The sequence below is a fragment of the Perissodus microlepis genome, chromosome 3 (assembly GCF_051167445.1).
Source record: "Perissodus microlepis isolate ML-2025 ecotype Zambia chromosome 3, ASM5116744v1, whole genome shotgun sequence".
In the NCBI taxonomy this organism is placed as follows: Eukaryota; Metazoa; Chordata; class Actinopteri; order Cichliformes; family Cichlidae; genus Perissodus; species Perissodus microlepis.
Window position 1 is genome coordinate 17,199,652 of NC_140463.1, and position 23,560 is coordinate 17,223,211.

General features: G+C 40.5%; 1 protein-coding gene across 1 annotated transcript in view; it reads left to right on the top strand.

Annotated features, from left to right (window-relative positions):
- Positions 1-226: 226 nt before the first annotated feature.
- Positions 227-23,560, top strand: part of LOC146390239 (endophilin-A1-like) — a 58,453-nt gene continuing 35,119 nt past the window's right edge. Inside the window, exon 1 of the mRNA XM_084923290.1 lies at positions 227-536. Within this exon, the coding sequence (XP_084779416.1) occupies positions 492-536 (45 nt within the window). The 5' untranslated portion in view covers positions 227-491. The remainder of the gene's footprint in view (positions 537-23,560) is intronic.

Here is a 23,560-nt window from a genome sequence, read left to right on the forward strand (position 1 = left end):
AGCTTTTAGTTTTGGTCTCATCAAGCATGTGATTGAATGGAGAAAGTTTCCCATGAGCCATAAACTGAGAGCTGGACATCCTGGTTTATAAGCACATCACACATCACATCACTGGTGGACAAATACGAAAAGGGCAAAAGAATAAGATCATAAATATGAAATGAGTTTTTGTGCCAGCATGAAGAGGCTGGTGTGATCCATTTTCTCATTAGAGGATCTTTGCCCTTCCTCTTCCTCCTCTCCTCCTCTCTCTCTCTCTGACTGAAAATAGATCCAGCTGGGTTTGGTTTGGCGATCAGCGGCTCGCGTTTCCACCACATTTTCCTCCACAATAAGCGGACAGTACCGACTTTAAAGCGAACCGGAGGATTTACCGCCGTCTCTTCGGGCTCCACCTCGCTCCCGTCCCAGGCTCCGTGCTGTCCGTGCAGCTTTCACATAAATATTTCACACACCGTTTCTCTGTGGTTGCTGCCTCCGCCGCTGAAGTGATGTCTGTCGCGGGGTTGAAGAAGCAGTTCCATAAAGCCACCCAGGTAAGAAGAAGCGAGAGACCCGCTTCCTGTTTCCCTTCACGTGTCTGTAAATTTCTCTGCGGAAAAAAACAAACAAACCTGTGGACCTGTGGTTGCACATAAATCCACTCATATCAACAAAAACACGTTTAGTCTTTAATGAAATCACGTTTATTCCGTTAAAAGCTGCGAGTTAGTATTAAAAATCTACATTTTACCTCATTCAGATGGTTTTTAAATTTGTTTTTGTGTAAAGAATTGTCTGATTATTTTCCTCAGATAAAAACGAGATTTGTGTGTAAAATATTCAGATTTCTCGCGATGTTTTGTGTGAATTAAAAGCGGGGTATGCCCCCCTCAAACACACACACACTGAGAGGTTTGCATGTAATGTTATGTAACACTGTGTGAGCTGAAAGTGTGTGTGTGCAGCTGATTGGCTGTTGATCCACGCAACAGGGAATTCCCTCCTTCCTCCTTCACATCCCTCCATCTTCTTCTTCTTCCGCCATCTCTCCATCCTCTTCATCTTCCTTCATCCTTTTTAAAAGTCTATATACCTCTAAAATACAAACTTCCTTCATCATCATCATCCTCTTCCTTCTCCTTCATCCTTCCATTCTTCCTCCACACTTTCTTCGCCTCTTCGTGTTATTGTTATCCATCCCTCCTCTATAACGCTGCTTCATCTTTCTCCTTCTTGTCCTCCTTCTATCATCTTTTCCATCTTTCACGCCATCATATCTCCACCCATCCCTCCACCCATCCCTCCTTTTCCCTCTGTGCCTCTTTCATCACCTCCTTCTCCTGATCTGTCCTCTGTTTCCTTCCATCCACACGCTTCTTTCTTATCCATCCCTCCATCCACCCTGTTTTCCTTCCTATACCTCCATCTTTTTCTTCTTGCTCCAATCCCTCTATCACTCCATCTTTCCCATCTTCCCATCCTGTCTCCTTCTCCACATGCTTCTTTTTCTTTTCATCCATCCATTACCAACCCAACATCTTTTAGCTTTAGACACCTGAACATCCCCTCTGCTTCTTTTTCTTCTTTTTACTTTTAAATCTGTTTTTCAGTCCTCCCTTCATCATTTTCCCTCTATCTCCCTTCATCTTTTCCTCCACTCTTCCTCATCCTCCTGTTCTTTGAGACGTTCCTCCATCTCTTCTCACTTCTCCCCCTCCTTGTGCTATTTTTCTGTCTTTTAACATCCCCTCATCCACCCTCTGATGATCATTTTAATCCATGTTTTCTTTATTCTTTCTTCCTCCTACACTCATCCTCTGCTCCTAGATTTCTTCACCATCGATCCTTCTGTTTAATCTTTTTTCTTTTTTTCCAATCATCATGCCTCCATTTTTCATTTTCCACTTCACATCCACCTCCTACCGCCCTCTATCATCTGTCCATCATTACAGCGTAATCATAACTCAGGCTCAGATTTCAGTCTCATTAATAATTAGGATTTATTTTTAACACTTGCTGACATGTTTTTGTTTGGAGGCTTTTGGGGGAACCGCTTTAACCTAACCTTTCAGCCTGTTTTCTGGTGGTTGAATCTGAATGTGAGATGAATACAAAGAGTGAAGCACAAACAGACAGAACCTGTATGACCCGGCGTCTGTCCGTCCGGCCTCCTCCCCACAGGGTTCCTCGCTCATCATGTCGGCTGTGGAGTGATGTCGGTCATGCTGGCAGCTCTGTGAGGCTGCAGATGGAAAAGTGGCAGGACTTTGAGCTGAATGGTCATGTGTGCGAAAAATAGTAAGGGACAGGAGGAGGGGGGGACTCGGGTTCCTTATATTGAAGTTTGTTAGGGCTGCAATTATTCATCAAGTAATTTGATTAAATAAATTCTTGACCCAAATTCTTTGCTTCAGTGCTTAGTTTTACGCATGGCTCTGTTGCACCCTGATGTAATAAACTATGTAAACTAGAGTGTTTCACCTACATTTGAGACTAAAAACAGATCTGCAATGTATTTAGGAGTAGCGTGTGATTAAAAAGTTAAACAACATCAAGGCCACAGTGCCCCAAATTTCAGGCCGAGTGAAAGAAAACATCCAAAACATCAGCGCTGTTCCTGCACTCACCTTTTACATTTTCAGTCCTTCATTAAAGCACCTGATCAACAAACTCCAACATGAAGAAAAGCAAACTTTTTACTGCTCCATTCACCACCGTTTGTTTTATGCTGAGGAAAATCAGCAGTAAGCCTCCAGAAGTTGTATTAAAATATACAAAACTGTTAACTTAGTCACACTGGTTTAATTAGACAGCTTGCTGAAGGCTGACAGCAGCTGTCCTGTTTTACATGGAAGCGAACAGGGTTGAGTCTAAGAAGGGCATAGGGTGTATTAATTGCAAGGCTTTCGTAACATTTTTCAGATTGAAAGTGAAACAATATCAAATTGGACACTGAATTATTATTAATGATTAACATCTACACCATTTTTCAGCAGCACAAAAAAGTTGCCTCCCATTAAAAGGGAGTTTTACCTTCCCACTTTCACCAAAGTGCTTGCTAATAGGGGCTCATATGATTGTTTTTTTTTTTTCTGTATGTATTATTGTACGGTCTACCTTACAATATAAGTCGCCTTAAGGTGAATGTTGTTGTGATTTGCCGCTAAATAAAACTGAAATAAAATTCAATTAATGTCAGAAAACCTTAAAAAAAGACAGAGTAAAGGTAAATTTTTATGTCTTAGTTCAGATTGTTTATTTATCTTATTATATTTAATTTGACCTTTGACTGTACTTGAGATTTTTTTTAATATTTTTCCATTCAAGAAAATGTTTTCTTTAAAAAAATAAAAAAATAATATCGTGCGTAAATACAGTCAAAGGGTTTAGTTATTTTGTTTTTTGACAGATGTTGGTTGGATGTTTAAAAATTGCAATTTCTAAAATGGAAACCAATAAGCAGTTCATTTTGAAAGACCAGTTTTTTCTCTCTTGAATATTTACAATTGCTCATTAATAAGACAAAAAATATTTTTCATTTGATTACTTGATTAATTGATGGAATAATAAATAGATTACTTGATTGCTAAAATAAACGATAGCTGCAGCCCTAGAGCCCAAGCAACAAGCCTCCACTTGAGGCTGTGTCTATGTTTAGAGCCTGGTTACAAAAACCATGTTAGCCCCTGTGGATGGTTTCACTTTCATAACAACTGTGCTTCCGTAGCTCCTACATTTGGAAACTGAAGAACAGGGCGGGGCTCTTAATTGACAGCTAGCTCACCTGAACTAATTAAATCGCGGAAGTGGACCTCTCCACTATATCTGTGCTGTTGGTGCCATTTTAATGGAATTACATAACAAATCTCCTCCACTGTGTGGTTCACACCATCAGTTCTAGTATTTTATTAATCTGTAGTTATTATTATTGTTCATTTATTGGTGGGGCTTGCTCATAAGCTTGCCAAGCTTGCTGATAACTACACCACGTTTAAGGTTGGGGCACAATCTTCTTCCCTTCACCTCCAACTAGTCACAGCTGTTCCTCCCTGCACCTGGTTCAGCTGGAGGGTTCTTCCTGTTAAAAGGGAGTTTTTCTTTCCTACTGTCACCACAGCATTTGGTCAAAGGGGCCGATGTGATTGTTTGGGTTTTTCTCTGTTTTCTCTGTATTATTGTAGAATCCTTGCAATAAAGCGTTTGACCCTGTGAAAGTAAAGCAAATTATAAGGTTGTGTTGCGGGATACAGATCTCGGGGAGCAAAGATGGTCAGATTGATTTGCCATTAGCTCTCAAGTAACTGTGGGGTTTTTTTTTTCAGCTTGTTATTATGAATGCATTAATTTCCTGTTCTCAGAATTGTTAGATTAATTATTTTAGTTCAAGATTCCAGATTCAATGTGCCTTGATACCATTCATGTCAACACGTGTCCATTCAAACAATCCCTGCAGACCTGGGCTCGTACTGTTTCCTCTTTGACATTAATGAATGTGTGTAGAGTGTCTTCATTGATCCAGAGTTAGAGAAAACAGAAGGAAGTGTGGTTTGTTTTTTAATCTGGTTTGACTTTAAATTACAGTTTAATTAACAAGTACACTTAACCCTCCTCCACAGCCCTCCTCAGGGACAGTGGTTGGTTATTGATTATTGGCGATCTCGCAGCAGGATGACGGCAGGAGCAGGTCAACAAACCCGAGTATCCAGTTGTACCTTCAGTTGTACGGGTCGATTGAGGCTCAGGAGGTGAAGCTGGAAGGTCGGAGTTTTAATAACCCAGCTCCTCTAGTCAAAGTGTCATCGGGAAACAAGCTGAACAACAAATTGCTTAGCGTGTGCTTGTCACTGGAGCGCTTCCCCTTTTCATTGAATGCTTGTGGTTTGTACCTTTCAGAGGCCAGTCTTTAACCTCCACTGACAGTGTTGCACACTACAAAAATGGACTTTGTGAAAAATGTTGCAGAATTTCTATGCATAGTACCAATTAGTATTTTTTTTATATGTGCTTGGGGAAAGACCACAGTTGCACAGTGCATTTCTAGTCTTACTCAAAGTGGTCAAACAACTTCTCACTTGTCTATAAATTAAAAGGACTTCCTCTCTTACTGTGCTGCTTTTACCACTCTTACTAATGCAGCTGATGCCCCTGCTGCTCCTATACTTATTAAAACAGCTCTTATTCTGATTATTTTGCAAGAAATATTAACAGCTAAGTGTCTGCAGAGAGTCACTGTAAGACACTTTTACTGCTGTAGCTGGTAGTGGTGCTATAAACACTTGGATAGTCACGCGCTGTTAAGGTTCATAAATTGGAGACATCACAGACGATTACCAGAGAGGAAAGAAGAGGAAATAAAGTTGTGACACACAAATTACTCTTATCTTTGCTCTTCTTTGGTAAATTAATGTTTGTCTGTGCTTGTCTGGGCCTTCCACTGTTCTTAAAGAGAGTCAAAATCAATGAAAATGTTATTAATATGACATTTTCATGCAGTAATCTGACCCCGAGGGCTTCACTGATGTCATTAAAAAGTGTAAAAAATAAAATAGGAGGAAGAGAGAGAGGAACAAAAACAGCCGATCGATGTTGTCCATGTTTGCTTTCCGTCTCGTCTGTCATCGGGACAAATTCCTACACATTCGTTGCGTTTGCTGGTGCTGATAAAGAGAGAAGATGATGTTTATTGATCCCTGAGGGGGAAACTGGGTCACTGCAGCAGAGCAGAGCAAAAACCAAAAATAAAAAGTACAGCAACAGAGACGGAGGGCGTCCTGCAGATTCAGACAGCTCCAGAGGACAGCGTTAACTCTGAAACTGGTGCACCAAAGGCAGTCAGGCTCTGTTTTTATGTGGCACAGTCTATCCAAAAGAGACGAACGGCTGGCTCGGCTGGTTCTGGATTGGTACTCGTGTCATACTCATTTATCGAAGGCTGTTTTTCACCTTTCAGATGTCTAAGCAGGCTGTAAAGATGTGTGCAAAGTAAAAAGTGATCTTCTTATACATGATTCTCTGTGAGGGTATAAATACACTGTATGGACAAAACTATTCTACACATTACACTTACAGTAGCTCTTATGGTATCCCATCAAGCTTTCCACAATATTTTGGAGTGTGCCCACTTATCCAGAAGAGCATTTGTAAGGTCAGACACTGATGTTGGATACGAGCGCCTGGATCTCAATCTCCCAAAGCATTCATTGTTCGTTCTAGTTCATCCAAAACTGAAAGGGCTGGTTCTTGTATAGTTCTTTTCTACTCTACCTGAGCATTCAACATATTTTATTCTTCCATTCACATACACATTCATACAAGCACTTTTTTTCTACGTCAAAGTGCTTGCTATCTAACATTCACAGTCCAATGAACACAGCAGAAATGAGTCTGGATTCAGTATCTTGCCTAAGGATGCTCTGGCCAGCAGAATGGTGCAGCCAGCAAACCATCAACCTTCCAATTAGTAAATGAGCTGCTCTACCTCCTGAGCCACAGCCCCCCCGAGGTGTTCAATGGGGTTAAGGTCAGGACTCTGTGAGGGCCATTTAAGTTCTTCCACGTCAAACTCATCCAACCATGCTTTTATGGACCTTGCTGTGTCACTTGGTCACAGTCACTCTGAAACAGAAAAGGGGTTTTCCCCAAACTGTTCCCACAAAGTCGGAAGCTTAGAATTGGCCATCTTGTCTTGGTAAGCTAAAGAATTAAGATTTCCTTTGACTGGAACTAAACCTTAAGGCACGTTCTCCTGGCATTCGCCAAACACATTCATCAGACTCGTCAGATGATTGCTCTATAAAGAAACATGACTCCTCATTTCCACTGCTGCAGAGAACAGCAGTGGCATGCCTTCCACAACTCCATCCAGGGCTTGGCATTGTGTGTGGCGATGTCAGGCTTCCAGCCATAGAAACCAGCACAGTGAAGCTCCCAGAGCACAGCTTCTGCGCTGATTTTAATGCCAAAGAAAGTTTGGAAGTCCAGAGTCACTGACTCAGCAGAGTGTTGTTGACTTTTATACATAACGCTCCTCAGCACTCAGCAACTGTGCTCTATAACTTTACATGACCTGCCACTTTGTGAATGAGCTGCTGTGGCTCCTAAACACTTCTGTTTTGCAGTTCAGTTGTCCCTCGTTTATCACTGGAGTTACGTTCTATAACCCGCAATAGGTAAAATCTGCGAAGTAGCGAACTTTATTTTTTACAATTATTATAGATGTTTCAAGGCTGTAAAACCCCTCACTACACACTTTATACACTTTTCTCCGACAGGCACAAACATTTTCACACTTTTCACTCTTGTTTAAACACTCTCAAAGTTCAAACCTTCGTAGAAAAATAAGTCCAGAGATAGAATGAACCCAAAGGCACCGGCGGTTGGCTTTGATGGTGCAAAATGTTTCATCGACATTGTTGTGTCTTTTTGAGAAAACTTACAAACATACAGTACAGCACTTCAAAGTCACACTGATAGTGATCAAAGATTTTGTAATTCAGCTTGTCAAATTTGTAAATTTGACAAGCTGAATACATTCTGTCCTGTACAGGAGACAAGGCACGAGATTGATTGACAGTGGTCTACAACCAATTAGGATGCAGAACACAATGGGCTATAAACACACACACACAAAAACCTTCCAAAAATGCGAAACAGCAAGGCTGCGAAAGGTGAACTGTATTATAGCGAAGGACCACTGTAACACCATTTAGAGTTGAGCGTGGTATATCTAAGGGAAGAAATTTCACAGACTGACTGGTTGCAACTGTGGCATCCTGTTACAGTACCAGAGTTGAATTCGGTGAGCGCTTAAGAACAACCTGTTCTTTCATAAATGTTGAAAGAAAAATCTGGCATCTGTGGCAGTGGGACTGGAAAATACCTAAATTCAAGATTAAGAGACTGTGTAAGCTAGTACTTTAATATTAGTGTAGTGTACAGATGTTACAACTCAGAGATAGTAACTGCTAAATAAGAACAATGCTGATGAAACTCTGGATGGAGAACAATTCTATGAACCTAAAACATTTTAAAGGAGGCAAACAATTAAAAATGGAAGCAGAGGATTAAAGGGAAACTTAAAAGATAAATCTGGTGTTGCTACATAGAAAAGGAGCAGAAGCATCAGTATGTGTTGAGTTTAGCTCCCAGTAATTTCAGATTGGACTCTCTGTTCTATTCAACATGGAAATCTTTTAAAATGACTTGTAAATATACAGTTTTATTTCTGGAATAAAGCTGAGTATTATCCTTGTTCGGGACTATTTCAGTGGCAGATTTATTGACATTTGGTGCCGTAGTGACTATTTTCAGAAGCAGGCTGAGTCAAAATAAACTAAAATCATGAATGAACTTGTCATGTTGTGTTGCTATGTATGGTGGATCACAAGCTAAGTGTATGAATGAGGTATTGTCTCAGTTATAAATCCAGATTCTACAGGTGTTTCTTTAAAAACACCTTTGACTTGTCACATATGAATTTCCCATTTGATTTGAGGTGGCGACGGATCTTTGAGGTGAGATGTCGACGGCTAGCAGGCAGGTAGCGAGGCCTGAAATAGATCTGTGAATCACCAGTAGACGTTATTGGAAAGTGAGGGGGCAGCAGGCAGCACGAGACGTCAGAGACCCGTAACTCTGGAAACCAGAAAAGAGGGACTGTCTGTCTGCCTGTATCTATGAGTTTCTCTCTGTGTGTAAACTGAAATATAAACCCGATTTGTCATCTCTCTGGTGCTGATTAACCATCGACACTCTGACTGCTGTGATGTCGTTCACGGCCATGGTTTATTCATGGATGTAGCAGGCAGAGTGCAAACACACAAGCACAAAGCAGAGAGAGCCGAGTCTGAACGACAGGGTAGATGCTGAGCTGCAGAGGTGAGCGATAATAACCCGTGATTACATGCAGCAGCGCGGCAATACAGTGTGCTGCTTTACTAAGTAATAGCAGGTTGGAAAAATCTAATTCAATAGGAGAAATAACACACTGAGGAAAGTCTGAACTCAGAAAATTAAAAGACGTAGCACATTATTATGAAATTAGGACTTATGTGTTTGTTTATTTTCAGCTTCTGTCTCATTTCAGGAATGTCAAGTTAATGTTGTGTAAGAAAAATAAAGGACAAAATATGCAATTCATCCACTGGCCACTAGAGGCACACCCAGAAATATTAGTTATTCGCCATAGACACAGATATCTTAAAAAAAAAAAATTACTAATAAAATGCCAGAATTTAACTCACAGAAACTGATTAGCATAATTAACTGCAGGGGTTGATACAGTGGTGAAAATCCACATCCTCCATTCATTTGTTATGGTTAACCATGATCTAGTTCACAGCCATGGTTTATGTCAGACAGAGAGCAAAACTAGCTTAAGAGAGTAAAACTGTATGAGGTTGTAAACACATTTATTTCTGCTCTAACAGGAGTCAACTGGTATTGACTCACTTTTGGAGCCATTGTCAAGTAGCTGTTAGAAGAAACTGCAGGTTTTGGTACTCCAGCGTTGGTGTTGTGGATCTTGTTGCCTCACAACAAGTAGGTCAAGGGTTCAAATCCAGGATGGAGGTTTTAGGTTCTCCCTGTGCCTGCATGGATTCTTGTCTGATACTCCAGCTTCCAACCACAGTCCATGCACGTGAGGCTAGCTTGTGATTCTAAATCTGTATATACCAGATTACAATGGATGGGATAGCCTCCAGGCAAAAATTAGATTAAAAGGTTAACATATAAATTTTTAGTTATAATTGAGGTGAGATTGTAGAGCAAAGTGAATTAGGCAGAGCTCAACAGATGAGTCATATGTTGCGACAGCTTTAACAACAATCTGCTCACCTCATTTGACCAGGCTCGTCTTATCTGTGACAGAAACCTTGCAAGCAGAAAATTTTTCAAATGGAGAGCATAAAAAAAACCTTTGTGTTTTCCACTCCTTGCTCATGGGGTGTGTGAGCCAATCACACGCGAGAATTGGGAACATTAAAACTTGATTTGAACTTTTTGCCTGCTGAGACGTGAATCTGGGACACATCCCAGCATGTGTGTGTGCTTTAACAGATGGGAAAAGAAAAATTAGAGCTGAGCTAAGCAAGCAGTGGCAGTGTGAAGGCAACTGCCAAGTCGCAGTGCCACCAACCAAGATGGCCGCCAAGCAGGAAATGGGACACCTCGGTCTAAACGGGTGAATAAAACATGAGAGGGAGAGAGAGGACAGAGATCGATATCCAGCTGTACAAACGTCAAAGAAAGACCTACAAAAGAGGAAGAACAATAAACAAAAGATCAAAGAGGAAGTAGATCATAAACAGGCCTTTCATTTAATAATTTCATACGTTTTAAATCTTCATCCCTGATTTTTAACTTATCCTTCACTGAATTTGCCTTTATTCATTTAGTATTCCCAATTGTTTGAAATGTGGCATTTTAAAGTAATATTTTGTTGTTTTATTTAACAGGTGTCTCCAGTTATTTCTACTTTACAGATTTTGATGGTTATAGCCATTATAAGCCACTCAATGATGCTCAAATTCCAATTGTAGTTGTAATTTTGCATGTTTTAGATACAAGCATACTTAATTGTTATTCAAATTTACCCATTACAGTACACATAAGATTGAGATTTCATTGCATTAGCTCCAATTGTGCAAAAATATTGCACTTATCTTCATTTGTTTATTTTTGCTAGTTACAATGATTCGCAAAACAAGTGGCCTCCTGATAGCCAAACTACAATCTTATCAAAGGGAGAGCCCAGCCACTCTTCAGAGGAAACTCATTTCTGCCTCTTGCATCTGCACTCTCACTCTTTCAGTGATTAGCCAGAGCTCATGACCATAAGTGATGGTAGGAACGTAGATCAACCTGTGAATCGACAGCTTTATTTCCCTTTAATTTTGCCGAGATGTCGTTTCTGGAAGACTTTTAATGTGAAGGGACACGGGGATTGATAGTTGATGATTAGGGAATGAAAATTACAACAGGTAAACCTTCGATATGAAACATGACCACAGAATGTTATAGGCTTTGTTGACTTTAATTTGGCAGGAATTTATATAAATGAAAATACAAAGGTAATGAAAGGCTCCCTCACTCCTTTGTGGCAGTAGACTCATTAGCAGTGAATCCACCTGCTTCTTCAAAGGTAATCTTTTCATCTCCCCTTTTTGTTTTCTGCCATGTTTCTTTCCTTGAGCTCTTCAGTTGAAACATGTTCTGCATAGGCTTGATAATAAACTACTATCATATTACATCCTTATTAGCAGCAGTATTGATACATACAGGTAATTCAGAATACAGTCGTCCTTATGCATACATGGAAATTTGACCTTCAGTTTGACCTTCAGTTCAGTACTACCTTTAAATCCATTTAGTATTTCATAATAGATTCTCTGCCTCATCTTCACTGATCTCACCTGGACCCACAACACCAATGTCCTGGTAAAGAAGGCCCAGCAGCAGCGCTTCCTTCGTGTCCTGAGGAAGAATAACCTGGACTGGAAGCTGCTGCTGGCCTTCTACAGCTCCACAGTGGAGAGCATGCTCTCCTACTGCCTTGTGTTTGGTACGCAGGGACCACAGCTGAGAACAGGAAGGCTGTGCAGAGGGTAATTAACACTGTCCAAAGAATCACTGGCTGCCCTATGCCAACCCTGGAGGCCAGATCCTCCTGTCTCAGGAAAACCAGCACCATCACAGGTGACCCCTGCCCTCTGCCCACTGCATATTTGACACGCTGCCCTCCGGACAGTGCCTCAGGTCAGTCAGGTCCCACACCTCCAGACTCACAAACAGCTTCTTCCTCTGGCCATTCGGACTGTAAACAAACACTATCCCCCCACACCCCACTCCTGCCCACCCACAGTCACTCAGACCACTACCACACAGACTCTATACTTGGACCAAGTCCTTTGCACTACATTTAGGCACTTTGTAACTTGTCCTTTTAATGTGTGTCTTCCTCTTTTTTGTTATTCATTCCTGTTGTCTAACTATTTATATGAAGCTATTCTTTTATATGCTATTGTATTCTAAAGCTCTCAGTGGTTTGGTCCCTCAGTACATTTCTGACTTCTTCAGTTTCTATAACCTGATTAGATTTTGCAGGTCATCAGGTGCAGGTCTGTGAACTGTTTTATTAGAGTTGGATCTAAGTGTGTTCAAAGTGCTTTCAATTACTGTGGTCCTGTTCTTGGGAACAAGCTGCCCACTGACAGACTCGGAACCTTTTTATTCTCACAGTTGCACACTTAATAACAGAGTGTGTGTGCACATGTGCTTTTCATTGATTTGTTTACTGTTATAAGCTATGTGGGGGTAGAGCAGGTCCCCTACTTATCGGAAGGTTAGTGGGTTCGATTCCTGGCTCCTCCAGTCTGTATGTCAAGTATCCTTGGAAATACTAACGCCAAGTTGCTCTCCGAGTATGAATGTGTGTATGTAGTTAGGAAGCACTAAGCATAGAAAGAAAGTGCTTGTGTGATAAGGTGAATGTGGCATGTTGTATAGACCACTTTGAGTACTCCAAGAGAGTAGAAAAGCGCAATATAAGAATCAGTCAATTTACATGTTGTAGACCCACATCAGTTGTTTTTATCTTTTATGTTTAGCACACTGAGTTAACATGAAATTAAATGTGCTGTATAAATACTGTTTTCTGATCATTTTAAGTGGCTAACATTAACATGTGATCATGGGTCAGGTTAATGTCGATGATAGCTGTGTAAAATGAAAATGTTGAATGTGTTCAGCTGCTAGTGAGGGGAGGGGCTGTGCACCTGTCAGTTGTGCATCAGCTGAATGAGGTGAATACGGCACTCCTAGTATCAATACTGCTGAGTATCCAACTAAGTGTTACGGTTTAGAGTCATTATGTCTATATGCTGCCCTCAGTGTTGTTTTCCAAATTTTCATATCAAAAGATATCAGGTGTAGTAAATGTTATCAGTCCTGCCCATCTGTAACAGTAATAGACAGTGTTAAATGAACAGGATAACACAGTTTAATGTGCCTACAAAGTGTCAAGTTTGTCTGTCTGGTTGTACCAGAGAAAGTATCTCAGCAGTTGGAAACAGTGGCTGCCTTCCTTAGCAACCGTATTTGATCAGCACCAGAAGCAAAGCATTTCCTCAAAGAGCCTAAAAATAGTCATCTTTCATAGTTTGCTCTACCTAAGGAAGTATTGAAATATTTCTTGTGTGTGTGCCTGCATGTACCTTGCAGTTATGTTACTATATTATTATTGTTAGTAGTAGTAATACAAAGATTGAGTAAGTTCTGCGTTTTCCTTGTTCTACATAAATCTAAATGCAATATTTGAGAGATTTGAACTGTTAATGTGGCAACGTAAGTCTTTTGTGAGATTGTTATGAATGAAACACTCAATGAGCTAATTTAGAAATAATGGTCCTGAGATTATGTTTGCAGGCTGTTACACTTATATTCACTATATTCTGAACCCACAGCCCTGCTCTGCATCAAGAGTAAAGGAAATGAATGGGTGCTTCAAGTTTCTTTGAGGATTTTCTGTTCCTTAAAGGCTGAGGTTCAGAATGATCTCTGATCATCCCGGTTATGTTGATAAAAGTTCACAATGAGGTATTTATTTGCTGTGGAAACATAGTGAATTCATCTTGTATTTCACTGCGTGGTAGTTCTCTTTCAGCTTGCAGTCTCTGTTTGTGTTGACCTTAGACTTGTATTTGACGATGAATGATAGAAGAAGAGAAAGACACAGGAAGCACACTGAAGATAATTAGAGAGAAAGAGGTGAAGAGGATTGATGGAGCAGATTGAAGAAGCTGCTATTAAGTGGGAGCAGATGGGAGCGCAGTTTGTCTCTCTTAAATTCAAATTATGGTGACAGGACACTCAAAAAAATGAGGAAATAGAAAATAATGTGTCAATAATCAGATTTAAAAAGACATAAAGATGTGAATTTGAACAAAGATTGAGGATAAAAAGGATGTTAATCAGTCTGTCTCTGCTTCTCTGTTGCTTCCTGATCAAACATGCTTCTCTCTCCCTTCGAGGGACGTGTTGTCCTGGCAACCACACACGTGTGAAGTGAAGGCAGGCTTGATGCAAACACACACACACACAGGCCAGGCTGAGCTCTGGTTGGCTCGCTCAATAATTGATTGTCCCTGAGGGCTTCACACGTGAGCAGAGGACCCGCGTGTCTCCTTGTCCTTTCCTTTTGTTTTCGAGTCACTTCATCAATTTGACCTTTGACCTCCTCACTGCATGCTGATGATGTGGCTGCAGCCATCGGCCACTGTAAGGGAATTCAGCCTAAAATCAATGAAAGCTGGAAGAAGACAGAAGCTCTGCTGCCCAAGGCAAAGCTCCAGCTGGGGGCAGAATGAATCCCATTGGCTGAGATGAACCTCGGGCTGTGTGGGTGTAATCAATATGCTGTATATTACAGTGTGGAAAACAGGCGAGTGCTGTCATTTTGACCTCCATGATTTTAAATTGCTCATTTGTATTTCATTTTTTAAAATTACTCATCAGACTTGACAAAAAAACAATTTAAGATCCAGATTAAGAGTCTAACAGATTAAACATCAGTTTAACAGATGATGACAAAAACTTTGAAAACTTCTAAACTGAAATGTGAAAATCTTCCAGAATCCACAAAAAATCAGCACGTCCTTGTTTTTGTTTCCGTTTTTGTATCTAATCGTGACTTTTTCTTTGTTTATTATTTTTATTATTACCAGCTGACAGCAATCACACCATTTTTTCTCACCAATACATTTACTTTATCTGATGCCTGCAATTTAACCATCAGGTCAAGTATAAGTTAAATGAATTAAAAATAACAGTTCATTTGAATACCATCACTCTGATTTATGTATTTGATAGTTGTTTTTTTTTCCACCTAGCATACATTTTCAGAATAGCATTGACCATTTAATTACAGATTGGGAAAGTAAGACATATTTTTAAAAAGCACAAATAGGACAAAAACTAACACATCTGAATAATCTAATAACTAGAAGTAGAAGTAACATGTTGCTTTAGCTACACTAAAATAAGGAAATAAAAGAGCAGGCTGAACAGGTCACAGTCCACATTTTAAATATGCACCTCACAGTTATCTACAACAGCTTAAGGAACGCACTTTTAACTCTTTCTTCAGAAACTGGTGAGATCATTGCTGGCCTGCTATATATGTATCAATATAAATGCTGTATATGTAGTATATTTATTAATTTAAACATATGTAGCCAGTTGGCTAAGGTAGATAGCTGATAATAGTTACAGAGTAACTAAAATGGACCAACTTGGTTTGGGGCCTCTTATTTTGAAAATCTCATCACTTTAAAGAATCTTAAAACATCCAAAGATGAACTGGAGGGTTTTATTTTGAAAAAGTATCACTATAAAGTCCATCATCTACAATAGGAGTGGGCAATCTGGCCTTGAAATTATATATTATATATAAATTATAATATTATATCACAATATTTCTAGGAAACACTGATATTAATGATGTGGAAGAAAACAATGAACAATGCTCGCAGCTGCGACGGAGCTGAATTTATTAGTGCAAATAAAATGAAGGACAGTTTCCATTCTCCTCTTTCAGTGAGCCACTGCTATTAACGACTAGGGTGGGTACCAGTATCTGGTGCCATGATGGCAACCAGACCGAAAAGCAGCGCACATTTCGGTGCTTTATTTCGGTGCTTTTTTTTTCCTGAGATGTCATACACTTTGGATTCCAGCCAATCATTTTACCTTTGCAAGCGTAGTAGGCGGGTCCAGGTACGTACGTTCTTTTAGAGCAGAGCTGCAGATTAAAAATGCCCAAGGCGAAGCGGTCTACAGTCTGGCTGTACTTAACAGCAAAAGATGCAAACTCAGCAGCCTGCAACAAGTGCTTTAAGCTGATACTGTGCAAAGGAGGTAACACCTCGAATCCGATGAAACACCTGGCGACGCATAGCGTTTTTTTAAAAGCCGAGAAATGCGCCGTATTTGATAGCTTGCTGCGAGACCTCACACCGTGCACATCTACTGCGGGTGTGGTGCCTGTTATCGGACCCGGAGTTAGCATCATCCCCCAAAAACCCGAAGAGGAGAGTCCTGGCCCCTAGCCCTGCCAGTGTAGCAGAAATGATGACGGATGATGATGGCAGCAGCAGCCGTTCTTCTCCGCGTGAGTAGCTTAATGTTGTTCGTGTGTAATTTACGCTGAGTACGCTAACCACGTTATTAAATTAATGCATGTAAGGTGAACTAGCAAACACCGTTGTAGTTACATGAGGCTGTCTTCTTGTTTGATAGCAGATACTCCCTTCACCCTGGCCAAAAAAGGCTAAAATGACCAAAGAAAAAGTGGAAAACAGCTAAACGAGAGGTTTTTGGACAAAGTTTGTGTGTTTTTTTTCCATTGTTTAAGCACTGCTTCCAGACAAGAGTGACACCATATATGCCCTATAGCTGCAGAAAAGGCTAACATTGTTATCTTTATACAAAAAAACAGCTAAACATAAGAGGTTTTTGGACAAAGTTTGTGTTCTCCATTCTTTAAGCACCGGTTCGAGCACCGTTTAAGCACCGGCACCGTTTCAAAAGTACCGGTTTGGTACTGGTATCGGATAAAACCTAAACGATACCCATCCCTATTAACGACATACTGTCTAATTCAAAATTGTGAATCGATTGAAACAAGGTGCCGGCTGCAGCGCCATTACAGTGCAATAGTAGTGACACAGCATAAGTCTAACCTAAGCATAAAAGTCACCTCACTGGTGCTTTTCTCTGGAAATGTAAAAGTATAAAACTACTGAGTAATATTTTAACAATAGCTGAAGTAACTTAACCTTTGAACTGATGAGGTGCTGCACAAAAGTGTTACAGTGCCACGTGGGGTGTTGTTTTATGTATTTCCAGCTGCTTATAGTTCCATGATGTATCAATTCAATTCAATTTTATTTATACACGCCAAATCACAACAACGGTCATCTCAAGGCACTTTATATTGTAATGTAGACTGTACAATAATACACACAGAGAAAAACCCAAGCAAGCACTTTGGCGACAGTGGGAAGGAAAAACTCCCTTTTAACAGGAAGAAACCTTCAGCAGAACCAGACTCAGGGAGGGGCGGCAGATCATAGTTTCCATCCACCCTTTGTGCTCCAGTGATGCTCATTTAAGCCATTTGTTTTTGTTTGGGTGACACATTACCAGCTGCTAGCATCACCTCCTCACGTGCCCTAATCACCTCATCATTGTTGGAGGTTTTTTGGAGGTTAGCTATGTGCTGTATGATATGCAGACCCCTCTTCATCATGACTATGAAAAGGGGTGGATTTGTGAATTAACTTTTTAAAGTAATGGCCACCAATATTGTGTTTTGATAAACAATCAAACGTCCCTTTGCAACCAGAGAAGTCGCTTCCTGCTGACTGTTAGGAAGAATGCAGGTTTGATGCTAAAGCTGTGTCCACCTTTTTTATACAGTCTTTGTTTGTGCCCAGTGGGTTACAGGGGAATACTGGCATTATGGTATGGCAACCACATTGTACAATTAGCAATTACTTAGCTATGATGAAGCAAAAAACTTGTGTTTCTATTTTAAGCACTGAGGTGAAGTCTGGTAATTAGGGCCAGGATTAGCATAATAACTGAGAGTAGGAGGACCATTAGAGCCTGCTCAATTGCTCATTTAAACATAATACAAATGGAGTGTGAATGTATTTTCTTAAAAACTGTCATTTAATGTAAAATATAATGTAAACATCATTGATTTGTTATAAATTATAGCCTTAAACTGTCTGTTTAATCTAATGTGCAAACACTACCAGTCTCACCAAGCATGACTGAAGATGGTTCAGTCCCATAATCCAGTGTTAAATTTCCACTGAGTAGCATCAGTTACATGACTGACTAAGTGGATGGGTGGATTTTGTTCAAGCTGCCGTGTTTACTCACATTAAAAGCCTTTAAATTCATATCATAGATATTTATTTTTTGTGCTGCATTTTGAAATGTTTACCAACTTTTGTTCAAGGTCAGCCTTCTGCCACCAAACTTGTTTTTTTTAAAAAAAACAAGAAGGCTAGGTGTGCATGCTGATTTTTTTTATTTATTTTTTTCTCCCGGTGCTCCGACCCAAGGTTCCCTCTTTCAAAATAAACGCCCTGCTTGCCAGCCCCGCTGACATGATGACACACTAGCAATTCTGACAGGCACGGCGCGCTCGGCTCTAAATATATCAGAGTGATCGAAGCGTGCTTCTGTGTGTGTGTTTGTGTGCAGCTGCAAAAACAACTGGTCGCAGTGATTGCAGACTATTCATCCTCTCAAGCAGGAAAATCGATGCTCAGCAGAAGAGTTACAACCTTGCCAGTTTATTTTTTTCCCACTTATATAAGGCTGCTTCAGCTTTTAACCTCTTCAGAGTGCAGCACTAACATTAACAATCATTTAGAGGGTTGGAATTTTTCCTGAGTGACACATTTCAGGAAACTGCTGCTAAAAAGTTCAGTCCCCGGTAATCAATAACCACAGTCCTGTGATTGTGGTTATTGCACAATACTCCACTGCTCTGCTCGTTACAGTCCAGTGTGATAAATAATAAATACATGAGGCCAGTTGTCCTTTTGGAAGCTGTGGCACAGTTGCTGATTTTCCAGAACGGATTTATCGGATCTTTCTGCTTTAGTGCTTGAAAACTGCACTTGTGCTTACAGCAAAAGGTCCAGGTTCACGTTTCTGCAAAGTCTTTCTGCTATAAAAATGAGAGAAAGGGCAGAGATGGGAAGGGAAGCCTTCACAGAGTCCTTGTAACAAACCATTTGCACCCCCCTGTTGTACAGGCACGACATCATTCCTGGCATCATTATATTTTATATAAAACTGGAATAATTCACTGACTTCACTGCGGTTTGCAAACCCTCTGCTGGGCCTAACCCTTCAGGCCACATGTTTGACACCTAAAATAAGGTAAAAAAGTCTTACGTGTTTCTGTAGATTAATCATTTTGAACTGAGTGCACTTGATCTCTGTGGGTCTCGCAGTTGCTTCTAGCTGTGTCCAGCTGACAGGGTAGTTGGCTTTGAAGAGGTACAGATGTACAGGTGAAGTTAGCTCTCTGTCTTCATTCTTGTCTTTGCCGGCTTGTGTGTTTTACTTCTGTGGTTTTTGCTTTTGGCCAACAAATGCTCATTTTTGTTGCGTACCCCACCCGTCTCTCTCCTGCTGTATAAAGCTGGTTTGCTGAGGGGGACAGGTCCACTTATCAAAGAAAATGCTGCACTTCACTAAACCTTTTGCCCAGGTGCTGCGCCGCCATATTGCTGTGACAGTTCGACACGTTTCTTTATCACTGTGTCTGAGTTTTAGCACTGTAACACAGATAACACTGCCATCATCAGAAAAAGGTTAAAGTTACTGTCAACTGTCATTATCATCCATCATCTTATAAAAAGTTTTATTGGTCAAACTCAAAATTGGACAAAGACCATTTTATATATTTCAAAAGTTTGAAGACACCGTTTTGCAGTTAAGTGCAGTGGATGAACCGATTATATCCGATTGCACATTCTTTTTCCTTTGGATGCTTCTTGTTCATCCCTCTGTGTTTGTTTGCTGTCACATTACAAAGTCATACTCCACGTCCTCCTGAGCGCTCATGCATACTAATGTGTCACCATCAATCTCTGCTTTACTTCCCTCTCTTTCTTTTGAAAGCTTTCTCTCTCTCATATTTCCAACTCCCAAAAACCCAATTCAGAGTAACGCTCTGTATTAAGGCCGCCTTCTGTTGCAGTATGGGTCCTTTTGCTTGGCTTTGTTATTGCCCCATCAATCCTGAGCAGCTCTCTGAAGAGCAACAACAGGGCAGCCCTGCAGGGCTCGAGCACAAAAAGCCCTCTCATATTCTGAATAAAGTCGAGTCAGAGCCGTGTGCTGGACGGCTGGCTGGTCAAATGCAGGCTGAGCCGTGCAGATAATTCCTGAAATATATTTCTGGTAAACACAAAAAGTCAGAGGGGAAATACACGGAAATGGATAGAATGGCAGAGAATCAACAACAGTGATATATACATACATATAAATATATTAGGGGTGTAACGATACTCGTATCAATATTGAACCGTTCGATACAGTGCATTCGGTTCGGTACGCATATGTATCGAACAATGCAAAATTTTTAATTTATTTTATCAACTTTTCTTCTGACGATGCTGTCTGTGTTGTGCGCTCAGTGGATCTGCGTTCGACTACTCCGCCTAGGCTGCACTGTCGAGCGCAGATCCACTGAGCACAGCGCAAGCTAGCAAGACAGAAGCTAAGCTCGTTGCAACATGACGAATTGAACCTCCCCCACCCTCATTCAGATCTGGCTTTTAGAACTATTTTGGTTTTCATGTGAAGTATGACCCTGAAGGTAAGCGCGTCATGGTAAAAGTAAAACAGTATGTCGGATGTGCCACGCAATGCTCAATTACATGGGTGGGAACTACTGCGTTAGCGCAGTTAGCTTGTTAACGTGTTGACGCCGTCCAGCCCCACGCACGGGGCGATCCGCGGTAGCTCGTTAACGGAGATTTGCCGTGTTGTGGCGTTAATGTCATTTCAGATTAACGCTGACAGCACTAGTGGGAACACAATGAATATGACTGAACATTTACGCCGACATCATCCTAGTGCAAAGACAAGTGGAAGCAGACAAAAACAACAAGCACGCATGCTACAAACTTTACCCGAGTCATTTAGACAGCCGTTAGCACATGATTCTCCTTATGGGGACCTGATATGTTTAATATACTGCTGAGAATATAGCCCAGAAGAAGCGAATAGTATAGCTTTTATTTTGGAAAGAGCCATTTCTCTGTAATAAACTCTTTTCCAAAGATGAGGGATTTCTTGATCAGATAGATTTATTTTTTTATTACTTTGTTGTTTCAGCAACATTAAATATAAAAACTGTACTTTTGAGTTAAAATATATATTTATAATTTTAATAAATGACAAATTAAAAAATTAAGGCATGAACATTTTTGTATCGAAAAAATATCAAACCGTGACACCAAAGTATCGTACCGAACCGAACCGTGAATTTTGTGTATCGTTGCACCCCTAAAATATATGTATATGTATGTATATATCACCACTCCACTCCAGCGTCTCCTTTCATGCCGTTTTCAACTTAAATATAAATTAGTGCATATAGAAATAACAGCCTTCTTTTCACTATAGCGTTCCTGACTTCAGTGTATTTCCTAAAAAGTTAAATAATTTCTTTAATTCCAAGGATTTAAAATTTAGAATAAACCAGCCATTTTATACACGTTTCATTTTCTTAATCAGACGATAAACTGAAAGCAGTTTCACGGTCAGGTGAGGCTCGCTCCTTTGTTGTTTAATGACAAATGAAGCAGACATAACATCCAAAGTTGGTTTACTGTTGAATTTTTGTGTTTAACAGCTTTTCACTGTAATTTTAATGTCATTTTTAAATATGAGGCCCAAAGAGGCGTCAGTGGAAGAGAAGCAGGACGTCATCGGGCTGAAAAAACATCTTCTTAAATTCAACAAAAAACAACTCAAGTGCATGATGACGAAATTGTTTCCATGGTTTTATCTGTTCCAACATTATGGAGGGCACTGTGTCTTAGTCATCCTTTTAATTTGAAAGAGATGGGGCTTGGAACTACTGCCGAGCTCCTCGCCATATCTGTAAGACTGAGTCCAGGCACGCCCCAGAGGAAGCTCGTTTCTGCTGCTGGTTTCCACACTCTCATTCTTTCTGTCACTGCCCACAGTTTGTTGACACAGGTGAGGGTCAGAAAGTAGATCGACCTGTAAATGGACAGCTTCCCTTTCACACTCAACCATCTCTTCGGCACAGGATCAATACAGAATCCGCAGCACTGCCACTGTTACATCAATCCATCTGTCAATCTCCGTTTCCGCTCTGTCCTCATAATTTAGGAGTAATTATAATATGACAGTTTTTGAACAATTACATAAGGTTTAGGATTTGCTGTGTGGTGCAAGCTGCTTTGCAAGCCATCCCTTTCCCTTACTCCTGACTGATCTGTTGCCACTGATGAAGGCTTTCTCATTCAGAGGTCCCCAGAAATTTGCACAGAATTTGGTTGGTGGCTTATTGAAAGTTTCATGGAAGGTTTTACTGTGTGCGTCTACCTGTCTGACCTAAATATTTGTACAACAGTGGCATTAAAGTAGCTGTAGGTTTGGAAGAAAATATAAAATTGTGTAAAAGAAGGACTTTAGGATCATAAAATACTTTGCTCTGAAACACCACAGACGACCAAAACCTGCTGTATTTATTTAGCCCAGGGCTGTGTTGCTTATTGGAAGACATCTGTTAGTGTGATTGGTGTGAAAGGATTTAGTATTCATTGTACAGCCTGTGAATCGTGACTCGTGCATGCTGACAGGATGAAGAAGCCGCTGTCTGGTGTTAGTATAAATGAATGTGGTATTGGGTCCAGTAGGTCTAAGATACTCGTCTTTCCTTGAAGTTTATCTCTGGTTGTTCTTTCAAATTCGATTTCTTTTAACAAGTCCGGCGGATCTTTGATGTCTCTTTGTCCGCCTGAATGTCTCAGTTCTCGCTGTTTCATCTTGTTTCTCACCTTTTTTCTTTCACACTTTCCACCACGACTGAGGCTGTGGGTGTAATGTGACATCATTTTTATGAGCTCTATAGTAGCTAACAAGCTAGCTTGTTTTAATATTTCTATATGACTAAAGTCATAACGTTAGAGTGAATGTAGGGGAAATATATTTTTAACCGCATTCATTTTATGTGCTCTTCAGCTGTCAAGCAGCCTTTGTAATCACTGGAAAAGTCTAAAATAAAAACACTGAATAAAATGCTTATTTGCAGTTGTTTCATATGTTTACAACCAGATTATCTGAGATTGCAGAACAATGCTTCTTTCCTAGTGGTTCATGTCCGCTTAATAGAGGGTCCACTGTTTTGCACGCCTTCCTCCACTTCTTCCTATCCAGAGCATCTTACAGTGTCACAGTCATATCATCTTTGATTTGGTCCATCCAGCACTTTTTGTGGTCTTCCTCGTGGCCTGTTGCCGCCTGGGTCTAATCGTCGGGCTGTTTCCGAGACAGAGTTCTCGTCACAACGGCCAACATGGCTGTACCATCAGACCCTCGACTCTCGCATCTTGTCAGTGATCGGCGCCACTCTTCATCATTTCCTGAGAAATCGGTCGAGAGGTAACTGAGTGATGATCGAAGATGTCGAGCTGAGGTGGCCCCGAGACCCAGGCGCCACCTCAGCATCTTCATCTCCATGGTGTGGACTTTATCCAAACATTTTTATTTTATGCACTTTATGAAACAGTTTTCTGGAATCCATTTTTTGTGCTTTATATGCCCATCATCCACCCCAACCTCCTCCTAGAAGTTGATAACTGCATTTCATTATTTAACAGTTAATAAAAGGTTGCTTCTACTGTAAATATAATCAAGCCCCGACTGCAGGCTTTATATAAAAAATTAATACAGCCACCATCACATCAACCGTTGGCTAACACATGTCAGAGCTTCGGCATTTGTATTT